General features: G+C 44.2%; 1 protein-coding gene across 3 annotated transcripts in view; it reads left to right on the forward strand.

Moving 5' to 3' along the window:
* Positions 1 to 25984, forward strand: part of LOC410853 (irregular chiasm C-roughest protein) — a 150442-nt gene extending 124458 nt beyond the window's left edge. For 2 of the 3 annotated variants that reach the window (XM_006568167.3, XM_006568166.3), the window contains exons 5-14: positions 6640 to 6840; positions 7605 to 7732; positions 9737 to 9888; positions 10466 to 10776; positions 11429 to 11669; positions 12811 to 12966; positions 13673 to 13920; positions 14579 to 14814; positions 15552 to 15681; positions 15933 to 25984. In XM_006568167.3, the coding sequence (XP_006568230.2) occupies positions 6640 to 6840; positions 7605 to 7732; positions 9737 to 9888; positions 10466 to 10776; positions 11429 to 11669; positions 12811 to 12966; positions 13673 to 13920; positions 14579 to 14814; positions 15552 to 15681; positions 15933 to 16031 (1902 nt within the window). In that variant the 3' untranslated portion in view covers positions 16032 to 25984. The remainder of the gene's footprint in view (positions 1 to 6639; positions 6841 to 7604; positions 7733 to 9736; positions 9889 to 10465; positions 10777 to 11428; positions 11670 to 12810; positions 12967 to 13672; positions 13921 to 14578; positions 14815 to 15551; positions 15682 to 15932) is intronic. The other variant, XM_006568168.3, reaches the window with a different exon arrangement.
* Positions 25985 to 26176: the final 192 nt, after the last annotated feature.

Raw genomic sequence — 26176 nt, forward strand, 5'->3', positions numbered from 1 at the left:
GTGAATAAAATTTAATCTTTGCATAAGAAATGACGGTTAAACCGGGCGTTGAATAACCTTTGAACTTAAATATCCGGGATATACGCATATAGAATATGTCTCGTCAATGAACCGTCACCCGATCGAAGATACTTTACCGCGACACAAAGTTTCGTTTTCAATTTGAAGTTTTTCGAGCTTCCTCTCTGCAACACCGCTGTTCCGGATCAAGTAACTCGTTTACGAGGGATTCCAGCGAATCTGATCGCGATTTACGTTTCAACGTAACGAGCATCCTCGTGTTTTTCAGACTGGACGCGGATTTTCTTCGATAAACGTTTCATTACGCGAACGTGCCTTCACAGGGACGTTCGATGGTACTACGGGAATTTCCTTTTTTCTTTTTTTCACCCTCCTCCTCCTCGACAATTTTTTCCTATTTTTCATTTCATCGTTCGTTTGTCAATTCTGCGTCCGTGTCTGAGAAACGATACATATATACATATAAATCCATTCTGGCGAAAAATGCAAAGTCCTAATCTGTCTTGAAAATGTAACTTTTGCACGCTTGTTAATTACATTTCGTAGTTAAAACACGCGATTCACGGTACATTCGTTGATTCCAGCTTTCGCAACTCGCGAAATATATATATATATATAATAATAATAAATAAATTTTCAACAAACGAGCGAACCGGACTTCCCCGGCTCGAAAGTATAGAAAATTGGCTTCGTCGCTTAATTTCGAAAATTAATATTAATTAATTAACCAGCTTGTATTTTAGTCGTATTACATCGACCGCGGCTCGTAATTTTCAATTATCGCATTCGTGGCATCCGTGACTCTTTTTTCTTTTTTTTTTTTCTTTTTTTTCTCCATCCCCGCGCTCGAAACAGCGAATCAACAACCCCCGATCCTTCTTCGTCCCAACCCCTTTCCCTCGTGAGCTCCCCTCGTAACTTCTTAGTAGAATTTCTTTCATATTGTTGCGGAAACTCTTGGGGGAGAGGAGGCATTGCCAAGTTTCTCTCTCGAAACAAAATTTTAATATCGCTGTCGCGCTCTTAATTCTATTACGGGGATTGGAGAGGGAGGGGGAGGAGAAGGAAGGGAAGAGATCAAAGGAAACCGTTTTCCACCGGTACTTCGGCCTCTCCTCTCCCGGTTCCATGCAAATAGAACGAATTTAAGGAAAGAAAAACAGCGGGGAAGCTTCTGCATTCGCAGAAGAGAGAGAGAGGCGGCTGAAGGGAGAAGGGAGGGGGGGTTTCATTAGAAGGAATCTCGAGGAAGAGGGGTTCGATAAAAATTAGCCACCCCTGGTCGGGGTTAAACGAACGCGATTTGTTCGATCCCTGGACACGAGCCAATTGCGACCGTCCAAATGAACGAGATATTCCGTTCACCGTTCGAACTGTGGTATTATGCGTGGCACCACTTCCACGACAGAAATATTAATTTAAAAGGATTTCCCAGAAACGAACGGGATAATCTGGAAGGATATTATGGAATATTTATAGGCACGCTGGCGTTGTAAATAATTACTCGGTTTCAAGATTATCGAATTCCTGTGTTCGAAGCTTCTCTTCGATTCGAAAAAAGAAAAGAAAAAAAGAAAAAGAAAAAATGTGCCACGATCGTGTTCAAATATTCCCTGATTCTAATGAAATAATTTACAACTATTGCCCGCTATTCTTCTCGGAAAAGCGATCCTTCTCTTCAATAAATAACGATCGATTCATCTCTTGAAAGAAATATTTTTCGCTCGTCTCACGAATACAAATTTTAAACACGGATAAAACGATTTCTAATCAAAATCTCTTCGGATTACAGACGAGAATACTAACTATAATAAGAACGAAAAAAAGAAAAAAGAAAGAAAAACGACACGAAGAACGGATTGACGTTCGCGATTTCGCGAGAAACTTTTTCTCTCTTTTCTTTTTTATTACGCTCCTCCTGCTAATGCATTTTTTACTATAACCTGGAGCATCGTAGCGGCTGGAGCATGGCTTGTTGACGTTCGACAAACTGTCGGCCAAGTTCATAACACGCGCGGCGTTGATTCGTACCAGCTATTCGGTATATAGCATATATAGCATATATTATGTGTGTGTATGTGTGTGTGTACCATCGGGAAAGAAGTTCTTGCCGCACCGCATTTACCGCGAGAAGGGAAGAATCTGTGAATTTATGACGGGAGGGAACGGTTTCCGTTCCATGGCCGGCCGTCGCGTCGCCTGGCAGTGTCAAACGCACGCCCACGCGTCTCCCCTCCTCCAGCCGGGAACAGTTATCCAAGCCGCATAGGAGTCCCGGCGAGGAGGCGAGGAGCACAACGTGTGTAATTATAACGGTGTAACACGCTGTGTGTCGCTCGATCACGCCAACGGTTGGAATAATTAATTTCATTAGGAGAGCCAAACAGCCGGTTTCTTTTTTTTTTTTTTACCGGCCAGCTGGCTTCTTCTTCGCGTTTCGAGGGCTTGTCGCTCTCGGCTCGATCCCCATCTGATGGAAACCCGATGGAATTCATGGAGTTCGTACGCCTCGACTGGTGAATAATGAACTGGCTCGGCTGTGAGAAAAAGGGGACATTGATCCGTTCGGTTGGGGTTCGGATTCGCGAGGAAAAGGCGAAGCGTGCGCATTTCCATAAAATTTCGCAACGTTCCAACAGAGGGGGGTCGAGCTAGGGGATCCCTAAAAACAAGCTCGCTAACCGAAAAGTTCTAATTCGCCAACTGTTGAAGTAGAAAGCTGCTCGTTAGGAAGCGACGCGAAGCCAATTTATTCGATCGAATTACTCGGCGGGGCGCAATTAAACGCAAAGCCGTCCGAGGGCAGGTGGGGGGACGGAGAGGAATCCGTCGTTGGTGTTCCCCGAGCTATTCGATCTTCCCTCTCGTAATTCGAACGGGCGCGCGAATATTTTCGCTATCTCCTCCCAGACCGGACGATTCATCGATTCCGTTTATTAATAGAGGCAACTTTCGGATTATTCATTAACGCCGATGCACACCGGCGCGAATTATTTCGCGCCGTAAATTACAGCTGGCCTCTGGGTCAACTTTGAACCGACTATTGAACCACCGGCTAATAATTTCCCGCGAGTATTTTGCCAGTAAACAACGTCACGAATGGACGAGGCTCGAAAGAGACAAGAATAGAGTAACACTTCCCGATTAGCTTTTCCTTCTGTCTTGTTCACCGCTTTCCGTGTTTGATCACCGGCGATTGAATGGGTCGAAACGAGAATCGCCATCTTCTTTTCGCTTTGATTTCCTAATTAATTTAATCGATAAAGATACGTTGCTCTCTATCTGAACAATATCAATGAAAATTCTCAGTTTTCTCTCTCTCTCTTTCGGTAAATAATCTAGATAAGTTTCGTGAAATTGGTGACAAACGGTTAAGAAAGCAACATTACAAAAGATACTTTCGAGTTGCTCGAAGCAACATCTTTAATTACGAAACACGTTACATATAGCTTTTCCTTTTGAAATATTCGAAAGCAATGTGAAACGTAGGCCGTACATCGTCGAGCTCGGTTTTCACTTGATAATCGTTATACTATCAAGAGTGTAAAATATCGTTTGAACGAATCTGGGCGGAAATATCGGTCAGAGGGGTGTGTGGGGAGAGATTAATCGGTTGCGTAGAATGATAAAAATATAAGAACGTTAGGGGAAGCTGAGGTTGGAAATAAACGGAGCCAAGGTTACGAAGGCACGGTTTTGCGAAAAGGCCGATCGCGCTACGCGATATTTGGGTCGTGAAAAATCGTCCAATACGTTGAAAGGATAGAATGAATGGAAGGGTATGCGACCCTTTTTACTGTGATGCGTTTATCCGTGAGATATTATCTATCGATCGACGATTACAATCGCAATTATATATCTGGCGATCACGTACGAGAGACGAGGAGCATATTTGCCCGATCTCCACACAGGATAAAACAGCAATAAGAATCGCGCTTTCGAACCGTTATACAACCGGCGGAGAATTTCCACTTCTCGAACGAGTGGAATTCGTAATTGGAGCGAAATCGATTCGCCCTGACGCAGGCGCGTTATCATTCTCGATACGTAATACGGATAAGAACGGTCTAATAATAATTCATTCCCCCCCTAAAAATCATTATTGTTCGCCGCGAGATTTATCGAAGCGGCCGGTCACAATCGCCGACGTAGCTGGAATTAAGTCGCCGACTTGGGTTCTCCGGTCGCGAGTCGCGAGAGTAAAGACGCAGAAGGGAGTACGTATATTTTTTCGAGGTGAGGATGCAAGAAAAAGTTGGTCGTAGGCAAGAGGGATGAAGCTTGCTCATCGAATATTCATCGAGCGAAGAAAGAAAATTTCAAAGACCGACCATCCAGTTCTGAAGATCTTGCATCATTATTTCTTCCTCTTCTTCTTCTTCTCTTTCATTCCTCGCTGCCTGGCTCTTCCTTCCCTCCCCTTCTTCTTTCCTTCCCCTCGTCGAGTCCTTTGGAGATAATTGAGCCGCGTTTATTAAAATTACAACAGTCGGCTTAACGCGACCGCTCATAATCGCGGCAGGTATCGTAAATAAGGTTGGGGCAAAGCGAATCGTAACACGCGGTGATACGAGAGTGCAGGAGCAACGATGCCTAATTATAGACGATACGATCGATTCGCGCCGGCTACAGCCGCGCTCGTACGTGCGCCCGCATATACGCGCACACGTTATACACGTTGTGCACGAAATCATATCAGCTGGACGATGGAGCAATGGACAAGCGATAGAAAACTATGCGCGTGGATTTTTATTCGCTGTGCGTTTCCGCGACAGAGAGATTTTTTTTTTTTTCGGCGCTTCCCCCGTACTCCGGCAAATACTACTTTGATTATATGGGGATCGGCGAACCAGCCTCGATGGCTTCAGCTTCGCGCCAGCTTTGCTGCGGTCCGATGCTCGCGCATTCGATATCCGCATCTAATAAATTTCCTTCACGTTATCTTGCTCTAATTTTTTTAATTTCGTTCCATTTGCGGGCAACGGCCTTCGAAATGACTTCGATTCAACTCGTTCTTCGCTCGATCGATTTTTAAATAACCGATCTTCCAGGTGAACTTCAAAAGTTCAGTTCAATAATTTGGTGTTTGTATAAGTGTGTCGCGTAACGCTTATTTCTACGATATAACGTTTCTTCGAACGAGAAGATAGATAATAATAATTGACTTCTGAATAATAAACTCGAAACCTTATCGATACAAAACCATAATGTATCTATATGTATAATTTCAAGAATAGTAGCCAGCAGGTACAAATCCAGTCACGAAATCTGAGATTAGCATCGATTACGGGAAACTAGCGTTTCCGATCGGAAGCATCGGTGTAGATGTCGAGATCTCTCTCTCTCTCTCGCTTTCTCTCTTTGACCCAGATCAGATTTCTAATTATAACCGATTAGATCGATCTTCGCGCTTCGTGATCGTGGAGTCGATCGTGATATCACGAGCCGCAAATAAATTCGGCAGATCGTTCGACCGCGGAAGAAGATCTAGAGAGAGAAAAAAAGAGAGGGCGAGGGGATATTGTCTATATCGCGGATCGATTCAAGACGGGATCGCGGAAGGGATTTTCAATCAAGTCGCCTGGAGGCTGAATTAATTCCTGGGGAAATTCAAAAGTTTGGAAAGCGAGAACCCCCTCCACGGGCGGATGAAGACCGCGGTTCTTGCCGGAAGCTACTTGGGAGGCCGAGGGGATCCAGCTACTTGATATCCCGGGGTCCCGTCAGAAACCGAGGATCACGAGAATCGATCGCAGCCGAATTATTGAATAAAATATACGGCCGAGTCCGTTATAATGAAATAACTTTCGATATAGAGGTGGCCCTCTCACCTCTCTTTTCGCCCTCCCGAATGCATTCTTCTCCGTTTGCCCCGCTCGATAACCTCCGCTCGGAAAATCCGACGGATCTCTCTCTCTCTCTCTCTCGTTGCAACGAGACGGCTGGTTTAAATTAATGATCGAGAACGGTAAAGTAGGTGGTAACTGTTCGTTAGAGAAGAGGGATGGGGGTGAACAGTTTGTGGCAGTTTAAAACAACGAACTATCGTTTTACGGAAGCTACCATTGCGGTTGACACAGGGGTGGTTGAGGCGAGGGATGTTTGTCAGCGTTAAATTAGGTGAATAATGTACGTAGTTCGACGAGATCTTCTTCAAGTTTTGGTATTGGATTACTGGTCAAGTGAAAGTAAATAGATAGGATGAAAAGTGTAAAGCTTGTGAATAATAATTAAAAAAAAATCGCTGCCTCGATTCAACTATGAAACGAATTTCGTACAATCTCTCGTACGTTTTTTTTTCTTCCTTTCTTTCTTTTTTTTACCGTTTTACGTCACATCGTATTTTTTTTACAACCGGTATCCCGCGGGAGAGAAAGGAGAAATTTTTGGAACCACGGTTTCGAGATTCGAACCGGCAATTTTTTAACTCCGCGATATCACTGACGCGTCATATTTCTTCCCGTCATTCGTCCCCCGTCATTACATTCCCCGCGATCGATCCGATCTACAATTCGTTAAAATACCCGTCCCGTTAAATAAATAAATAAATAATATATACGGGATGGAGCGATTGAGATCGATCTCTCGTAAATTACATTAATCGTCGCATAATTGCAGATCACGTGGATCGACGGGTTGGGGAACGTGCTGCACAGAGGCATAAAAACGACCAAGGAATTGTTCGACGACGGCCCCTTGTACACCGTGAAATCCGTGCTGAGGGTGATGCCGCGCAAGGACCACGACAACACGACGTTCACGTGCCAAAGTCAGAACGCGGCCGACCGCACGCCGCAGAACGCGAAACTGCGCGTCGAGGTGAGTGGTGGAACGAGAGGAGGAGGAGGCGGGACGACGACGAGGAGAGAGATCCAGTGAGAACTGGGTCATCGAGACCACCCCGTCATTGAAAACCCTGGATGGAGATATATATATTCGGTGCTTCGGGGGAGCATTTTTGCGCATTTCTTTCGCCGGTCCATTTTCGAGCGAGGGAAAGCAGATTAACAGCGGAGCCGGTCAGAAACGAGCGGTAACGAGCTGGGGAATAATTAATGTCGCTCTCCTCCCTCCCCTCCCCGAAAACTGGTCGCGTAATCGCCAATCCCGCCACTGGAGGGTAGGCTCCCGCGCCGTCTGTCGTCCCACCCCTGCCGCCTTTGCTTTCTCCCGCGGACAATGGCAGCTCTGCGGTTTCCGTCTCGTCAATCGGGGGGAAAGAGGGATAGGAGGGAGGAAGGGAAAGGGTGGATCGTCGTCTCGCCCGCTTTCGGCGTGGATGCTTCTTTCGTCAATGATTCACGATGACGGGGCTGTGCGACTTGTCACGGGCGCGCAAGAGGGTTTGTCGAGGGACAGGTCTTTCCCTCCTACGTCGTTTAATTATCGAGTCGTCGCGCGATATATTAATTGTCGAGAAATTAACAAAAGCTGAGATAAGATTGGCGAAGATTAATATAGAATTGGGACCGGTATTTTTGAAAGTTCGAGGATTCGATCGCGTGACATTTTTTTATCATACGTTTTCAACTCTCTCCCCTCCCTCCACTTGAAACCATTTTTTCGAGCGTCTCGTGTTCCAGGTCCGCTACGCGCCAAAAGTGTCTCTGAGGATCCGGTCGGGGTTGGGCAAGAATGGGCGCATCGTGGAGGGCAGCGAGCTCCGCTTCAAGTGTCGCGCGGAAGCGAACCCGCCGAACGTCGAGTACAGGTGAGTAACGCGACCGCCACCACCTCGTTCTATAAACCCCAAAGTGCATCCCTCTCCATCGGGCGGAGAGGAGCGAACGATAGCCCTGCGATGATCGATAGCCCGGTACAAGAGCCCGGTCCACGAATTTGGAGCGTTGTTCCAGGAGCGTGTGGCCAGGTGTCGATGTCGGTGGTTGTTTCATGGTTGCGTGCCGACGAACACGGTGATACGGGATGAGAGAGAGAGAGAGGCGATGGAAATGGAAGAGTTCTTTCGTCTCGCGGAGATATATTCCAATTGTGATACGTTCGATTTAAAAAAAAAGGATTTTCGGGCGCCAAGCGTGGCCAAGCGAAAAATTCGAAAAGATGGGATCACCCTTGAGCATGATTCATGAAAACCGCGGTTATTCGCCTCTCTCGCACTCTCTTTTTCATTCATCGATCCTTTGTTCACGGCCCTTTTACCTACCTCCCCTCCGACGCAAGGGGAATTTTTCCTTTTTTCATCTATCCCTCCATGCATTTTAATCCGGCGTGTTTTGCAACGAGAGGAGAGGGGAAAACACGTGTCGTCCTGACTCTATCGGATAGAAAGAATCGAGGAGGAAGAGAAGAAAAAAAAAAGGGAAAAAAGAAAAAAAGAAAAAGCGCGTGGTCAGGGATTTTTACCGGGTCAGAGAATGCTTAATTCGTGCGTTTTTAACGACGGCGGGAAGGGGAGGAGGGATGGCGGTTGGATGACTTTGGTCGCTTTATAGAAGAGCGAGGCACGGGTGGCGGAAACAAAAGGAGAATTAGCAAGTAATCGGTCGTGGCACGGAGCAGGCAAATAATTGATTCTCGTTACAAAGGGGGAACAATGTAAAGTTTAGGACAATGTTGGCCGGCCATGCGTCGCGTTACGCGTTGTCTTGTTGCCCGTTTCGATGGCCTCGCGATCTCTTCATGCACACACACACACGCACATACAGTTTACGGATATGTATCACCCACTCTGACTTTCGTCCACTCTGACGAAGCAGAGATCGAAAGGGAAGGAAACTCGTGAATCGATGATCTCGTGAATCCGTGCGATAAACGAGTGAGGAATATAGTCAACGATTTAAGGACCAACTCTCGATAAAACTCTCGATCCGCCTTACGAAATTCCCGTGAATTCGAAACCAGTAAAAGTCGATGGATCCCCTGATGGATAACCGTTCCATAAACCGTTTACGAGCCAAGTTTCTACGATTGTGTAATTCCGTGAAAATAATAAAAGCCAAGGAGGGCGAAGGAGTCGCGCGAGAGATCTGAAATGCCATTAGCGACAAAACTCGGACGAGGATCCTTTTACTTACTATAGCTGAGAGAAGAAAGGAAAGAGGGTCAGGATCCTTTTCCACGAGATTCGGGAAAGTTTCGCGATCGTTTCATTCGGTTTCTCCTGTTCTTCGATAACGTATGTGGACACGCGATTCGAGGTTGAAAAAAACTCTCTGTCTCTTTCTCTCTCATCTATTGCCATCCGAGGAGATTCTCGTCGCTCCTTCGTCGATCGTCGAGGCGAACCGAGCGAGATAAATGTTGCGACCGAAGGCTCGAGAACCGTGGGGCGTAAACCAGCATCTCTCTCCGGAAGGATCGTTTCTAAAGGAATCGGCCGCTAATTCGACGAAGGTTATCGTTCTCGCTCTTTGTGTGCCTCGGTTGAAAACTCGGCTATCGATCGAATCTGAAAAATGACCGAGTAGAATCGCGGCCCGCATTACGAGGAAAAAAGAAAGGCTGGAGAGAGAGAGATTAAAAAAGAAATTCGTGGAGTTGATAGAGAGAGACGAGCGAAGGAGAATTTGCGGAATCTGAGAAGGGAGGGTGGGGGTAAAAATGCGCAATTACCGCACAAATTTTTTTCCTTCGATCGGTCGAGGATAGCGATCAGATTCGACGGCAATTTTTGCACAACGATTGTGCAAATTATGCTGCAAATTGCACGCTCATCGAGGGTTCAATCGTTTTTTTTTTTTTTCTCTTTCCTTAGGTGGTTCATTAACGAGAAAAAGGTGATCGGCGACTACACCACGGAAATGATCATCCACAACGCGACCCGAGATCTTCACGATGCGATAGTGAAGTGCGAGGTTCACAACGACGTCGGGAAGAGCGAGGACACCGAAACTCTGGACATAACGTGTGAGTATATCGAGGAAAACGAGTATCATCGAATCAACTTTGAATCGTAAAAAAAAAAGAAGATCTCGAATCGGGAAGAGAATTCGTAGCCGCAAGAATTGTACACGATTCTTCGCACGAAGAAGCGAAAGCACCGAATTAATATTCGCTGACTCGACCTCTCTTTATCCCATTCGTCCATCCGGAAGGGTGCTTCGTCGCGTTATTTAGCCGCGGGGGGGAAGCGAAATTCAGGATAACGCTTGTCAAAAGCCGAGGAGGAGGCTGGACGATAAATTGGACTTCTTAAGGGGAGAATTTGCCGGCATATTTTCCGAGATGATTCTTCTTCACGGGGAAGAAGAACGTGCTCGCGATTTATGTACTCCTCATCCCTTGTGTAACGCGATACGCAGCAACGATTCGTTCGAGAAATGGGATGAATAGAGCCGGGATTTCACTCTTAAACAATCCTTCTTCTCCTGTAAAAAATAGTTATTCGATTACTCTAATTGAGCGGCTTGAATCCGTCAGAGAGAGAAAGAGAGAGAGAGAAAGAGAGATTGGTGCGTGATGGTGAAAACGAAAATTTTCACAGACGGGCCGCAGTTCAGGCACCAGCCGATCTCCGTGGAGACGCAGTACGGCGCCACGGAGATATTGCAGTGCGACGTTGACGGGAACCCGACGCCGGAGATCCGCTGGTACCACGAGGATTCGGAGCGACAGGTCGCCAGCACGCCCAACATCAGCGTGGTGGTGAACCACGAGACGGCCGGGCGGTATTTTTGCAAGGCGCACGTACCCGGTTTCCAGGAGTTGATGGGGTACGCGAACATCTACATCCGGGCACCGCCGAGTATCGTGTCGCAGAGGGTGCAATACGTGCCCGACGAGGGTGCCGTCAAGGTAATAATTTCAAGATCCTTCCAGGATCTCTCGTTTCAGGCCTCGACTTTTATTCTCTTTAACGTCCTCCCCTTGCTCTCCCCTTCTCTTTTCGGGAATCGTTTCTATTATCAGTATCATCGGTCGTAACAAGTTTTCAAAAGTCGGTGTCGATCGAAAACACGACGTTATTTTCGACTATTCTTCGATGATTTACATAGATCTCTCCCCTGCTATGGGAGAAAGGGAGGGACTCGTAACGAGGCATTTATGGAAAATAACGCGAGAACCGCTAGACACATCGCTCTAGGTCTCCAAAAATCGAAATAGATGGCCGAAATCTACATAACAAATGGTTTAGGACAACGGGCTAAAAAAACACCTGCTATTTTTCCACGGAATTTGAATTTAGTTTTCGATGAACGAATCCGTACAGGAATACGAATATGACGATCGACTAACCGTGTTTCCCACTTTTTTTTTCCCCCCCACCGCTCCCTTATTCTTCATTTTTCCTCCCCCGTCGATACACGATATATGTATATATATACGTGCGACGGTTTTAAAAAGCGGAACGGTACACACGGTTGGTGGGAAGGGGACAAGCGGGGGTTTTTTTTTTCTTTCCTTTTTTTTTTTTTTTATTCGACCGTTCCCTTCCTCGATTTCGCAGGTGAAGTGTACCGCGATATCTGTGCCAAAAGCGGACTCGGTGGTGTGGAGCTTCGCCGGTCGCGAGTTCAATCTCTCGACGAACAATACGCAGTTTTCCGTGCAGGAGGAATACACCGCCGAGAGAGTCGTCAGCACTGTCACACTGCTCGAACCCACATCCACGTACTTCGGGGATTACAACTGCACGGTCACGAATAGCTTCGGCACGGATTCCGTCATAATCAAGCTGACGGCACACAGTAAGTTCATATCCATTATAACCGGTCGACCTTTTTCTTTCTTTTTCTCTCTTTCTTTCATTACTCTATCTATTTTTATCTTTCTCTCTCTCTCTCTATTTCTCTCTCTCTTTCTATCTTTCTCTCTCTTTCTCTCCCTTTCTATCTTTCTCTCTCCGACTAGCTAGCTGTCTGCATTCTTCACTCCCGCGATTCCACGCTATTTTCCGCGTGCTGCGCGCGACGCGTCCTCGAAAAATTGCTACGTTTTCTGGATGGAAAAACGCTCGAAGCGATTCGCGAGATCTCCCTGGGAGGGGAATAACGTCCCTGTTACCGGGGAGGGGAAAAAGAAAGAAAGAAAAAAAAAATCTGTAATCTGGACCGAATCGATTACAAAATCAGCCGTAACTTGAAATTCAGTAACTAACTAAAAAAACGATCGCGTTTCCTAAAAAATCTATATCGAATCGTTGGCAAAACCACGGCGTGAAACTGCACAGCTCGGTGATTTTGCAATTTTTTTTTATTTTTTTTTTTTTTGGAAAACGCGCGCCGATATCTGATGCGCGCGTTCGATCGGTTCTCGCAGCCGGTGGACAAGACGAGGCGTGATTCGTTGCCGTCCGGACAGGTTGTAATAAAATACGGGAGGAGATTCTTCTTTTTTTCTTTTTTTTTTTACCCGCCTACATTTCGAAAAACGAAATAACGATAACAAATGGCGCTCTAAGTCTCAATTTAACCCCGCGATCCGTATGCATCGTAATTCTCGGCCTCGGGGCCAATTTTTCCCCCATAATTCTAATCGGATCTCTCGCATCGACCGATCCGTCCACGCCGCCCGTTTTCCCCTACATTTTTACCCGATACGGGCGCGGACCGCGTCGTAAATTCGCCGAGTTTCAATTAACCCGCGCGCGAGTTTCGCGAAATTTAAGCGGCGGCGTCGTTAAGCAGTCGCGCGCACTCGCTGTCGAATTTTTATTCCGCCGCGCCGGACGATCGTCGCGCGTTTTTCGTGAGGGAGAAGAAAGGGAAAAAAAAGAGAGGGGGGAAGAAGAAAAAGAAGAAAGAGAGAAGGAGAGAAAAAGTAAAAGAAAGATCGTTGTTTCACCCGATGAGCCAAACAGCCGAGATTTTAACCGTCCGTGACGCTTAGCGTTGATTCCAGTCGATTTGCAACTGATTCTGATCATCGGTGGCCTGGTCGTCTGCGTGATCCTGATTGGCGTGATCATTATACTCATTCTGCAGTGCCGCGACCGCATCAAACAGCCACGACCGAGGACGGCCCAGACCCAGGAGACTGATATGCGTGAGTGGAATATCATGTTGAAATGAGTTGTAAAACACTCGGGCTCGGTCGCGCCGCTGTTTTGTTTTTTCTTCTTTCTTTTTTTTTTTTTATTATTTACGAGGCCCAGTTGCTCGCGCGATTTCGTCATCTCGATTCTTCGAAAATTCTTCCTTTCCACTGACTCGCCGGTGGCACCTTTTTATCGGTCTTTCGGGGCGGAAAAAAAAAACAGTAACCGCGGATGAAGGATAGCTCATTGAATGCAAACGAGGCCGATACACGTTTACGAGTCGTAAACGGGTTGGGCGTAGTCGACGCGCGACATTCAATGGTCCTTCACCGCCTTTCCAAACAGCTTGTTTATGGTTTATCTATATATCAACCGGCCCCTGCCCCCCCCCCCTTTCCTCATCCCCCGCCCCCCATTTTGCATCGATTATACGCTTCAAAGTAGTTTATATACGCGGCGAAGTTATACTACGCAGTCGTATCCACGCTCGAGCAATTTCTCTATCGCGATATTCGATAAATGGTCGCGACTCCACCCTTTTTAATTATTCACGAGCCGAGTGTACGTTATTCTAATTTGCATGTAATGTAATGTAACGTAACGTAAGCTCTATTCCGAACAATAGAGGCGGCTGTATAAACTTTTTCCTTTTTTTTTTTTGCTTTCACCAATACCGATCCGTTTTTCAATTTCTTTGTTTCGGCCACACGACAGAAGAAACAGACTCGAACGCGGACAGGTATCGAGAAAGCGACAGAAGCAGCAATCTGTCGGACGTGAAGGCGGATATACGGGCCGGATCGAGCGTGAGCAACGCGGAGAGCGTGACGGCGCTCGACAGCGAGGGCGAAGGAAGCACGAGAGGTGTGAACGCTTTGGCGCTGGCCGGACCCGTCCCCAATCCCCTGGGTTATCGTTACAGCGCCGATTACACGGAGCCATCGTTCCCGCCAAAAAATAACGTGAGTACAGCAGAGTGAAGACGAGTGACGAGCGGATGGTGAATGAGCGGGGGGGAGAAAATGTTGAAAAATCGCGTCGCATGCACGAGCTCTCGAAATTTCTCTGTTCTCTGCGATCTCGCGCGGGGAAGATGCCAAGAACCGGAGCCAGAGCTTAATCTAGTTTATTGCACGAGGAAGCACCGAGTTCCAAGAGTGCATATTAAAGCGTAGAATCTCTCTCTCCAGGGCATGCACTCTCGAGGACCGTGTAGATTTAATTTGCAGTTTTTAAGAATATTCCCCACACCGAATACCTGATACCTCTACCACCTCCTTAACTTCGCTGCATGGAACATTTGGAATTCGACCACGTTTCAGACCTTCCTTCTACTATGATAATCCGATCCTAATTTCTGTACACACCGAACGAATTATAATGCGTCGGGGGAAAAACCTTCCCCTCGCGACAATCCGCGCCAAACTTACTCCTTCGATCGATCGACGACGATCTCCAATTAATTTCAATCTTTGCCGCGTCTCGAAACGAGGAGTATTTTCGAACACTCCCAAAGATATTCGAATTATTAAACGAGCGGATTTCTAAAAATTGTCGACGGGATCGAATGGAAAAAAAAAATTCTTCTTTAACACTTGCCGTTTCATTTCGATGTTGTAGGACGGCAGTAACAATAACGGTTACGTGCCGTATGTGGACTACACCCGCGACTACATGCCACCCACGACGCAAGGTGTGGGAGCGTCGCGGGAATCCTTAAGCAGGATACCTTCCGGCGGGATACTAGCCTCGAAGAAGATCGGTCTGAGTTCCGCGAATCTGGGCGGCTCGACCCCTCAAACCACCCCCGCGATCGATCCACGTTTCTCAGCAACGTATGGAAACCCCTACCTCAGGTAAACTTCTTAGGGGTTTGGCTTCCGCCTCCCCCTGTCTATCAAGCGGGACTCGCTACCCCCTGTGTAATCGAGCCCGCAATCTAGTTCCACGTAGTCGTGTAATAGAGCAAGCTTTGACCAACTGTAATTGTGTTTTCGCGTACAGTAATCCTCCTGCGCGCCGAGACGAGCGTCAAAGACGATCGAATTATCCTCCAGCCGCGGTTGGAACGTGATATTTCGGTCGAAGGAAACGTTCGTTCGTTCGAGGGGGAGGGATATTTGAAGGGATGATCGATCGAATCGCGAAAAGATGGAACGAAAGATGATGGCGCTCGATTTCGAGAACGTCGACGGACACGCACACACACATATACACGTATATATACACACACCGTACGTTAACGTTACGATATTTACGACGTATTGATTAACGGATTTGTTGCACCGTGTGTGCAATCGTTTCCGCGAATTAATTATATTCCACGTGAATTATGAATCGTGTGTACATGTGTGTGTGTACGCGCGTGTATCTGTCTTGAATATTTATAACGCCGGTTCGCGGAACGGGCACCGTCGCCGGCGTTCAATATTAATCGGGCAAATCCGTGGCCGTCCAACCCGTTCGTCGAACTCGTTTTCGACGACAGCGATACCCTCTATATACCCTGATTCCCGTGATATATCGATCATAAATATCCGCGCGCGTGAGAAAACCAGCCTGATACTTCTTTTCTTCCCCCTACGAACAATAGAATGTCAGCGGCGGAGCAACTGAGACACGCGCCTCACACAGCTGTGCCGGGAGTGACGCCTGCGCCACCGCCTTACACGCAAGCAATGAGAATGAATAGCTTGAATACCTTGAACGGCGCTGGACCGCAGGTTAGTACAATGCCGGCGAATGTGTGCCAAATTCCTAGATTCTAGTTACGACATCTCAGGTACATTCCTATCCCTCACCTGAACCAGTTCCACAACTACTTAGAATCCCTGTTCGACATAGTTCGATTCCGATCGAGCCGATTAAACCTCTCTTCTCCTCTGATTTTTAATATCATCCACAGGTTTCCGTGGATCGAACGTTCGTAGAAAGAGAGGCTTTCCAATTATCCGCATTTCGATCTATCTTGCAGGCACCACTTTCGGCGCACTACATCACGGGCGGGCCGAACGGCGGAGTGGCGACGGTAAAACGCACCTCGGCGGTGGGGACGTTAGCGACGCATGTATGAGGCCAGGGGGTCTATCCGAACTAGAACCATCGACGTTCGGGCCTAACTAGTACCGCCTTCGGATCGACTCACCAACGCTCCAACACTGTGAAACGGCGAGGAGGAACGCTTGTTCTCGCGGAGGGCAGAACTTGTCGCGGTATCGAGGCGCGTAAGGATCGTCATCGACGTGGATCGAGCGTTGACGCGGAACGATTGCTCGACGGGGAAGCAAAGTGGAGGAAAGGGGAAGAGTGGAACAAGTTTCGGGTGAAGGGACACGGGGCGCAACGAATCGGTGAAAACGGGGAGGCGTTGAGGTACATCGAGATGGTGCTACGACAATTGCGAAGGGCCAGCCGCGATCATCGAAAACTCGTGGAGCAACGTTCGAGTCGCGTGGCGTTTCCTTCTTCCTCGACGCCGTGCCTCGACGAGTATCTTTCGGCGAGGTGTTTTTCGGGTGACGTTCGGGGAAGTTTGGCGATTGGGCGGGGACAAGAAAGAAGAACGGGGGAGAAGAAGAGCGAAGTCTCGAGAGAGACGGTGGAAAGGTTGCGGGAAGTTGGAGGATCGAGGAAGGAAGAACCGCGAGAGCTTGCCGAGTATCCCTGTGTGGACGTCGCGAGGAAAGTGGTGGCGAGGAGGAAGCCGTACGCGAGGGGAATTTACCTATTGGAAACGATGCCCAGGAGGATCCACGAGAGGATGAGCGTGGCGGGTCGACATGGTTTACGGGGATACGTTCCTGCGTACGAAGGAATTGATACCACGATTATTCGATGAGCATCACGCGAGCTTTTTCCTTAAATGTCTCGTCGAGGTTGGCCGGGAGTAAAAGAAGTAAGAACGAGTAAAAAGAGGCTGGTCGAGGAGCGATTCGACTTATACGGAAAGATCGATCCAAGCGAATGCGAGCGAATTTGCGAGGAATGGGACGAGGAAACCGATATCGAATAATGGCGAACAAAAGGATGACCGGTCGAGCTTGTCGAATCGATCAGCATGCACGTGGTATTCTATTTAAGAAGACTGACTAACTTGATGGGCAAGAAGGTTCCTTCATCCACTCGGAAACACAGTGTATTTTTTTCTATCGTCTAATAGGAATAAAAAAATAATCGACTTTGCACATCGAAATGGAATGGATTACATGAGAAGAAACGATAGGTGAAAGTGGAATTTTTTTTTTGGAAAGAGGGAAAGAAAGAGAGAAATTGAGAAGAGAGAAGACGTGGAAAGGAAACGAGGACGATCGGAAGCGACGATTAGTTGGATGAGTTGGAGAGGGACGAAGGACGGTGGTTAGATTCGTAAATCGAAGGAGCTCTTCGGAACGAGGACAGACCACTCGGTATCGACAATCTTTTATTCGCATACTTATATAGATCTCGATAAGCATTTAATGTTCATTCGAAGAAACGTTAACGAAAATGGGAATCGAATCTCATAGCGTTGATCGTTGCGGTCGTAAAGTAGCAGTCTTACCTTTAATAAGCGTCGTGACTCGAATGTCCACGGCTAAACGGTGGAACATGGAGCAATTATCCTCGTGGGGAAGGATATTTCGCGTTTCTGTACATGTGATACGTAGACGTATGTCCAGAGTCGGAAACGACGTGTTCGAAATTGTTGCTTGATCGCGTCGCAGAAATCGGACAACGTCTCGGCTGCTACTTCGACGTCACTGCGTCGCGTTGCCTTTTTTTATTTGTAGGGAAAAGAAAAAAAAAATGTTAGGTCTCGCGGAAATATATATTCGCGGATATAAGCGAATAGAGAGGAAACTCGAGCCAAGATCGTGCCGCTTGTGTGACAAGATCGATCACGATCTCGTTATCGACCTTACGGCCTGGGGAATCTTCGGTGAGGAGAGAGAGGACGCGCGTTCGCTACGCGTGTTCCACAGGTCGTAAAAAAATTTGTAAAATAGATAGCTAAAAATGATTAGGTATATACATATATATATATATATAAATATATCACCTGTTGTCAATACGAACATAGGGCCTATAGTTTGGTGGCGCTACGAAAGCAAAAACTCTATCGAAATAAGCTCGTTCTTGGGTGGAACAGCTTCGTGTAAATAACAAAAATTAATAACGATATTAAAATAATAGACGAGCAGAACAGGGCGAAAGAATTTCTCGAAAGAAGAATAACAACAGGTTCGAGAAATCTCGGTTTAATCGTATCGCTCGTTATTGAATTAAGTTTCTTTTTTTTCTTCGAGAAAATATTTTCTCCGTTCGTTTGCAACGTCTGTAGCTCATTGGACGAGGATTTGGATTTATTATCGAATTTCTCTCCTCGGCGATGATCTATGGCCTCGAGTTAAATAAAAAAATAAAAAAGTCTTAAATTAAATTAAAGAAGAAAATAGGCAAACGCATCGTTGACTCGCGAATTTACATTATAGAATACAGAAGGCGAGAATAAATACCGTTGATTACGAAAACGAAACAGGGTAGCCTATCAATTATTAAAACGATTCCGAAAGAAAAAGGCTGCACACTATGGATTGGCCCCATATTCGCGTGGCGCGTCAATTGAGTTTGAAAAAAAAAAAAAAAAAGGAAAAAGGAAGAAAAGAAGAAGGGGAAAGAAATTAAAAGGGAAGAAAAAGTAGAGCTCGAGCAAACGTGTCGGTGTGATGGGAAATCTCGTATGAACGATGACGATGATGGTGATTCGTCGTCCCGTGTTCATCAATTAGGAGAACGAATATACATATTTGTATGTATCGAGAAGATATCTTTATATTGAGACATATATGTAACATAATTTCTGTAAATAACTGGAATTATTGCTCACCGTATCTCGTAAGATTTAGTTAGTTTTGTAACTAAGTGAAAAGGAAGAAAAAAAAAAAATTAATAACACTATGTGCATATCTGATTTAACTGCGCGGACAATTTCGCGACGGACAGTTCCCCTCGAAAGTTCTCGACCCTGTCGTCGATTAGATTGAAAAAAGAAGAAGAAGAAGAAGAAGAAGAAGAAGAAGAAGAAATAAAAATAAAAATAAAAATCAGTATTCGTAATAATAATAATATTAATAATAATAATAATAATAACAATAATAATAATAATAATAATAAACACTTCCTTCCTATCGAGAACTCTCGTTCTCACATTCCACGATCGAGTCTTGATCGTGCGCGTTAGTCCGTCGTCAAGAAAACGATCAGTTCCTCTCGGTTCGCGCTCGATTCGTTCCGTCGAGGGGAACGCGATCAATTCGAATATACGGGATTATACAGTGTAGTATTATCGTATCTCTTTAAGCATTTTTCCTCCCGCAATTCGATGCCGATCCCGTTCTCCTCGCCGCGATATCGACCAAAACTTCGTCGACGGAGTCTCCCATTTCCGGGCCATGGAACTGTCCACCGGAAGTCCAGCTTTATTGTACATCAATCACTCTGTACAATGTTCATCCTGATGTTATTGTTAACTATTTAAAAAAAAGAAGAAAAAAAAAAGGAGGGGGTGAAAGCATGCGAGAATGAGCGTGAGAACGAGCGTGCGTGTGTGAGAGAGAGAGAGAGGGAGAGAGAATTTCGAAATTTTCACATTCAAAGCGCGCAAACGAAATCCTGTGCGCATGCGCGCGTGCCAAATGCGATTTCGAGGCACGCGCGCATGCGCGCACGACCGCACACGTCACACGTGTAAAATGTATAAATGCTTGGTGAAATTCCGATGCTGTACAGATTTAACGGGGAGAAGGAAAAGAAACAAAAGACACGTAGAAACGTAAAGGAGTGATGGATCCATGGTGTCGAATCTCGCCATGGATGGCAACGATGCCATGCCGAAAAAAAAGAAAAAGAAAAAAATGAGAGAAAGAGAGAGAGAGAGAGAGAGAGAGAGATATCTATACATACAGACACATGATTTCTATTATAAAGAGATGTAGGTTAAACGAAGTATACTGCGGGAAGTAATTACAATCAATGTACTGGATGGTCCAGGGCGATGTTAAAATTAGAAAAGTTTATGTCGTTTGAAAACCTTAGAAGTTTGCGCCTTCTTGCGCCCGCAGGGCCATCCTATACGTATTAATTGGTTATCTGTCAATTATTAATTAAAATTATATCGATTTCTTCGCCTTTAGTCAAGGAAAGAAACGGGGGGAGTCGTCGCGAAATCTCCTCATCGCGCGTCGCATCGTCCGATTAATCGCGCGCCATTGTAATAATATGCTATGTAAAACACTCCTCTCGCGGATCTTCCTCCATCCCTTATTCCGGTCTAAGGAAGAAGTTCGCGAAGAAGTTGCGCGATTCGACGACTTACGAATAGTTTATTTTTCTATAGTGCAATCATTTCGTTTTCGTGCAATTCCCGACAAACCCTCGTTGTTTTTTCATTGAAAAGTTTATATTCTTCGCGAAACACGCAAACTCGCGCGCCTCGTTCGAGAGAAGGATCTCGATACGACGCGTCACGACGCTGTTCCGATGGGGAAATTTCGCCTTCCGGCTCGATCGACGCCGTGTGTTTTATATATATATATGTATAAATATATATATATATATATAAAGCGCGTCGATTGTTAGGCAAATTCATTTTACGAAATCCTGTGACGAAACGCTTACGCGTTTTTTTTCTAAATGCGCGCGAATACGAGAATGAGAAAAAGAAGGGACGAAGAATGAGAGGATAATGTTAATGCCTAAAATCGGGTGAGCGAGGGAAGTTTTTTCAAATTTGTTGATACATTTCATACATTTACGATTAGGGATTATGGCCTATTACTAACTATTTCGCAAACCTTATCCGACGATTCGATCGTTTTTTTTTTCTTTTCTTTTTTTTTTTTTTTTTTATTATATATGCGCGTTATCACACGTTATGCAACAACCGCGGTGCTAAAAATCGAGATATCTCATCTCGCGAAATGAAGAAAGTAACAGAGCAAAAAAAAAAAGGAAAAAAGAAGAAGAAAGAAAGAAAGAAACGTCCCGATTGAATGAGATGTGCCATATTATTCATCGTATAAATAACACTCTTACTCGCTCTCGAATCGAAAGGTGAGAACTCGTGAACGAATCGTGAAAAATACGACAAAAAAGTTATCGATCTTCGAACGAGAAATATGAATCACCGTGCGTAAAACCTTGATAACGGGGGAGTGTATTTAAAAAAAAAAAAAAAAAAAAAAAAAAAACGATCGAATCGTCTGCTCGCGCATTTGTGAAATGGAAAGTGACTTTTTAGAAAATGAACACTTTTTCGCGTGCTATCCATGAAAAGCTACGTTAAACACGTCGCATCGATTACCGAGTATAGGGAGAAAAAAAAAAAAAAAAACAAAAGAAAAAAAAAAGAAAAGAAAAAAAAAAGGTGAAAAGAAAAAAAAATAACGCTATTTCGAATTCGACTGACCGACATATAGGAGATACGATTTATATATATATATACCCCCATATTTTTCTCGATGTTAAAGCTTTTTTCTCAGAACGCGTTACGCGGCGTGTAATACTGCCTGCGAGAAAGGAATTCAAGCGAGATCGTTGCGAAATTTTTCGGCGAATTATCGTTTGTATAATATAGCGGGGAGGATCCGATCGACTGCGATCGTTATCACACGAGTATCGCAAGGGCGAGGTGGAGAAATGAGAAGAAGAAAAAAAAAAATGGGGAGAAAGGATGATCGTTCTGAAGCGATGCGAGCACTTCTGATTCAGACCGGTCATCCCGATTCGATCATTTTTAACACTTTGAATTTCGACGAAACGAATATCTGCTCCTTTTTTTTTTTTTTTTTTTTTTTTTTCCCCATTTCTTAATGTAACGTATTAACAAAGGGAAGAGAATCGATGAGTTGAGCGAGTCTGGAAGGGAAAAAACCTGTTACGTTTTTTACAGAAGAGAGAAAAAAGAAAAAAAAGAAAAAAAAAAGAAAGAGAGAACTTTTCAACGTACACCGTGTGTAGTAATCTCGACCAATAATAATTTTGATACGAAATACGCGCCTGGAATTTATTCGACTTTGGTATGTCTCGAACGACAGCGCTTGGGAACAATTTAAAACGCACTCTTAATAGCACACACTCGTCCCCGATATTAATAAAACGTCACCCCCCCCCCCCCCCCGTGGAATAATCTCTTTTCGATGAACGTTTCGGATTATTCCGTATCGAATACATCATACCTTCAACCGTTTGATCCACTTTACAAATACGATAGACTGTTACCGTAACGCTAAACGAAACGAACAAAATAGAAAAGAAAAGACTGTAATCGACTGCTCGTTGAAAATTGTATCGAACAATCGCGATGCATGGTAAATTTCGCGTACGAAGAGGTCGGTGCACGAGTCGCGTGACTCGGTTTGGAACAATCTCTCGTATAAAATGAGAAAAGGAGGAAAAAAAAAAAAAAAAGAAAAAAAAAAAGAAAAAGACACGGAAGAATAGCTCGTGGTAATAATTAGGAACGTTCGCGATATCTGTTAGAAAGATCATGTTACGACAAACATGTTATTACCATTATTTTTCTGTCGTCCTGTGTTCCTTTTCTTCGCTTTTTCTTCCTCTATATATATATTTTTTTTCCTTTAAATACGATACTCCCTTTTTTTTCACGGTCTTATATATTCCCTATTCGCGTTTCCCGAGTCTCTCAACCTCGACTCGAACTCGTCGTCGCACACACACACATACACATACACATAATTAAATTGCGCACAATGGATTTTCAATTATATACGGAAATGCAACAAAGTTCTTGCAACGTTCTCTTAGGCATCGAAATCTGGCGAAAGTTTATACGTTTCGAGAGGAAAGCTCGCGTAGGAGAACGCCGCTGTCCGCAACAATGGCCAATTATTGCGAAAACACGTAATTGTGGAGAACGATTGGTCGAGGTACAGTTTGAGAAAGGGAAGGACGAATGGAAATGGTAACAAAATCATCTTAACGTAACCGCATTCTACACGGGAGAAGTCTCGCGGCGCGAACATCACGCCCGGCGTAAAAGTAAATTAACCGAATGAAAGGTAACTCGATCTAAAAGAAATACACTGGAACTGGAAGGAAACTCTAGCAACGCGATTAAATGCAAGAACTTTTGTCGAGAGGCCGTTACGTCCTGGACGCTATCGCGCATCGAATTGGCAAACTTCGGCGAGCCGAGCCGCGCCGAACGAATAAAGTTCACCGAAATACTATCCACCCCATCTTCTCCACTCCACTCCTATTTGATAACGAGTTATTATCGATCCGTTTACGCGCGTTCACCAACATATACTATTTTCAACCGCAAACTTTTTTTAACGCCAATTTTTCGAACGAATTTTGATTGAAAGTGAACCGGTATTCCGTTGACCAAAAAAAAAAAAAAAGGGAAAAAAAAAAGAAAAAAAAGAAAATAAGTGAAATTAACGTTACGCACGCCTTACAACCGATACTCGGTACGTTGTTATTTTGTCAACGAATCGATCAATAATCGATGATCCTTCGACGAACAGAAGTGCGCCAAGTGGATTATAGGATTAAAGGTGAAAAAAGATGAGCGAGGAGAGGAATAAACACGTGTAAATATTTCGAACGCTAGAGATTTGATTACGAAACAGCGAAAATCATCCTTTTTTTTTTTTTTTAATGTACATTAGTTTGTATTATAATAGCCTAAAAAAAAAAAGGGAAAAAAAAAAAAGATTTAGGTAGATAGATTTTTTGAGAGATCTCCATAGCGAAGAGCGAAGGGAAGGAAGAAGAGGGTCGCCGTTTCTGGGGTTTTTGTTCATCGATGTTCTTTCTATCGCGCTGCCCGACCGAAAAATCGAATCGCCGCGAACGCGATACGGGAAAAAAATCAAAGAATCATTATGATCGCAGTGAATTTCGTAGCTCAAAGTAATTTTCGAGCGCGACGAGCGCTCTCCCAGGATAACAGAACAGAAACAGATCGGTACTCGGAGAATTTTGCGAAATGCACGAACGAATCAGTGTATCATCGCTTTAACGATCTTTTTTTTTTCTTTTTTTTTTTTTTTCAACCAAGGAACCAGGTCAATTCGTCGGAAACGATACACTTTTTATATATATATATATATATATATATCCGCATGAAAGAGAGATAATTAAATAAATACAAAATGGATAATGTTCGCGCGCGAAAGAATGTACGCTTCACGGAACTTTTTTGATCGTCGATCTCCGTATTGGTCCGATCGCAATTCGATCAAAAATTCCTCGCATGTACCTGCAAAAGCGCAAAGATCGGGCGCGGAAGCGAAGACCACGGGAAAGACCACGTATTTATTCGCACAAGATCTTCCGTTAGCGAGAAAACAAATTTTAATGAAAACAGAGAGAGAGAGAAAGTGAGAGAGAGAGAATGAGAAAATGAGAGAATGAGAGAGCGCGCGTTTTGGAAGAATGAAAAAGAGCGAAAGAGAGATAAACAGAGATTTTTTTTTTTTCTCCTTGGAGGAATGGTGAGGTACGTAACGCAAAAGAAAAAAAAGCTAGCTACCGAGTCTTACTCTCTTCGATATCGACAGTGTGCCAATGAAAAAAAAAAAAGAAAAAAAAAGAAACATTTTTATTCCGAGTTTAGCTAAAGTCTGTCGCATTTTTTCATTCATTCTCCGATCACTTCGTGCATAAATGCATACGCACACGCACGATATAGATATAATAACCGTAAGGATATGTAAGTACAAAGAAACAAAAAGGGAGAGAAAATAAAAAAAAGAAGAAGCTTTGAAATTTTCGATATTTTCCGCGTCGCGGCAGTCGATAGGTATTAAACGCGTGCCCTTATCACTGATGTACACGTGCTCGATAAAACTGACATTGGAATTTTTGTGCTTTCCGCTCAGCCCACCTACGTTCCCGTTCCCTCCCCCACGCCACGCACACATAAACACACATGGCTCTTTGATCGAATTTCGTTTCGCGATTTTTTTTCTTTTTCTTTTCCTTTTTCTTTTTTTTTTTTTTTTTTGTTTTTTTCGTTCGATTCTTTTAATTTCTTTCTCTGTCTCCTTCTAGCCCGCACAACTAAATTTTACGAGACGGGATGACGTTCCTTTTCTTTCTTTCTTCCTTGCAATACGAGATGATAAAGAAGAAAAAAGGAAAGGAACGAAAAGACCAAAGAGATGTTTATTTTAATGTTGTGTATATTAATTGTTTATGTCATATAATATTTGACGATGCATTTATCCATGCGTTACACCGAGAGTGCTTTAATTATTCTTTCTCCTCTTTTCTTTTCTTTTTTTTCAATTATTATCATTAAGCATAAGTATATATATATATATATATTCTTATATATGTATATTGGAATATTGATTTTGATTCTTTTTTTTTTTTTTTAAATAAGTTATCTCATCGTCTGCTATCATAATCATCGAGATCGATCGGCGCAATATTTTATATTTTGTAAGTTGTATATTTTGTTTAACACAACATGGAGTTCATCCATCAGGCATCATTATAACAACAACGATTTTTATTATTACAATTATTTATAGTTGATTGATTTACACATATTAATTATTAAGCAGCCAGTGCCGTTTATTTTATATTTTTTTCATAGAGTGTAATGTGTATCACTGCTGTTATCATATTTTATTAAATCTTTGCCATATAACACTCCCTTAGTCTCACGATTTCACCCTTCATTATCAATATGAGACGATTTTTCTTCTTGTCTCATCGCAATTCTTCTCCCGCTGCAATCTATCCCCTTTTCACCTCCTTTTCTTCATAACTCTATACTGTGATCGTAATAAAGTCGATCCTTGATATATATATATATATATCGAGCTAACATATTGAGTTTTTTCTTACATCGTATTACATTTGCTTTAATTCTTTCGCGAAGAATTAATCAAAAGCAAAAATGAGCGGGAAAAGAAAAATGGAAATAGAAAGATGGAATATTTACGGAGGTAATATCGAAAAAATGAAAATTTTTTCCGATACACGTAAAAGAAAAAAAAAAAAAAAGGAAATACTATACCGGATATATCGAAGAATCGCATACGTTTCTTTCTTTCGACCGCCGAGTGCGTGCAATATATCGAGTGATTTCATGTTTCTCGCACGTCTTAAAGCAGCATCGAGACATATTGTTGCTTTGCAAACCTTGTAAATGCACTTGAGCACGCATATCCTCTCGCGAGCGCCGTCTTTCGTACT

Source organism: Apis mellifera, linkage group LG2 (assembly GCF_003254395.2).
Source record: "Apis mellifera strain DH4 linkage group LG2, Amel_HAv3.1, whole genome shotgun sequence".
Taxonomy (NCBI): domain Eukaryota; kingdom Metazoa; phylum Arthropoda; class Insecta; order Hymenoptera; family Apidae; genus Apis; species Apis mellifera.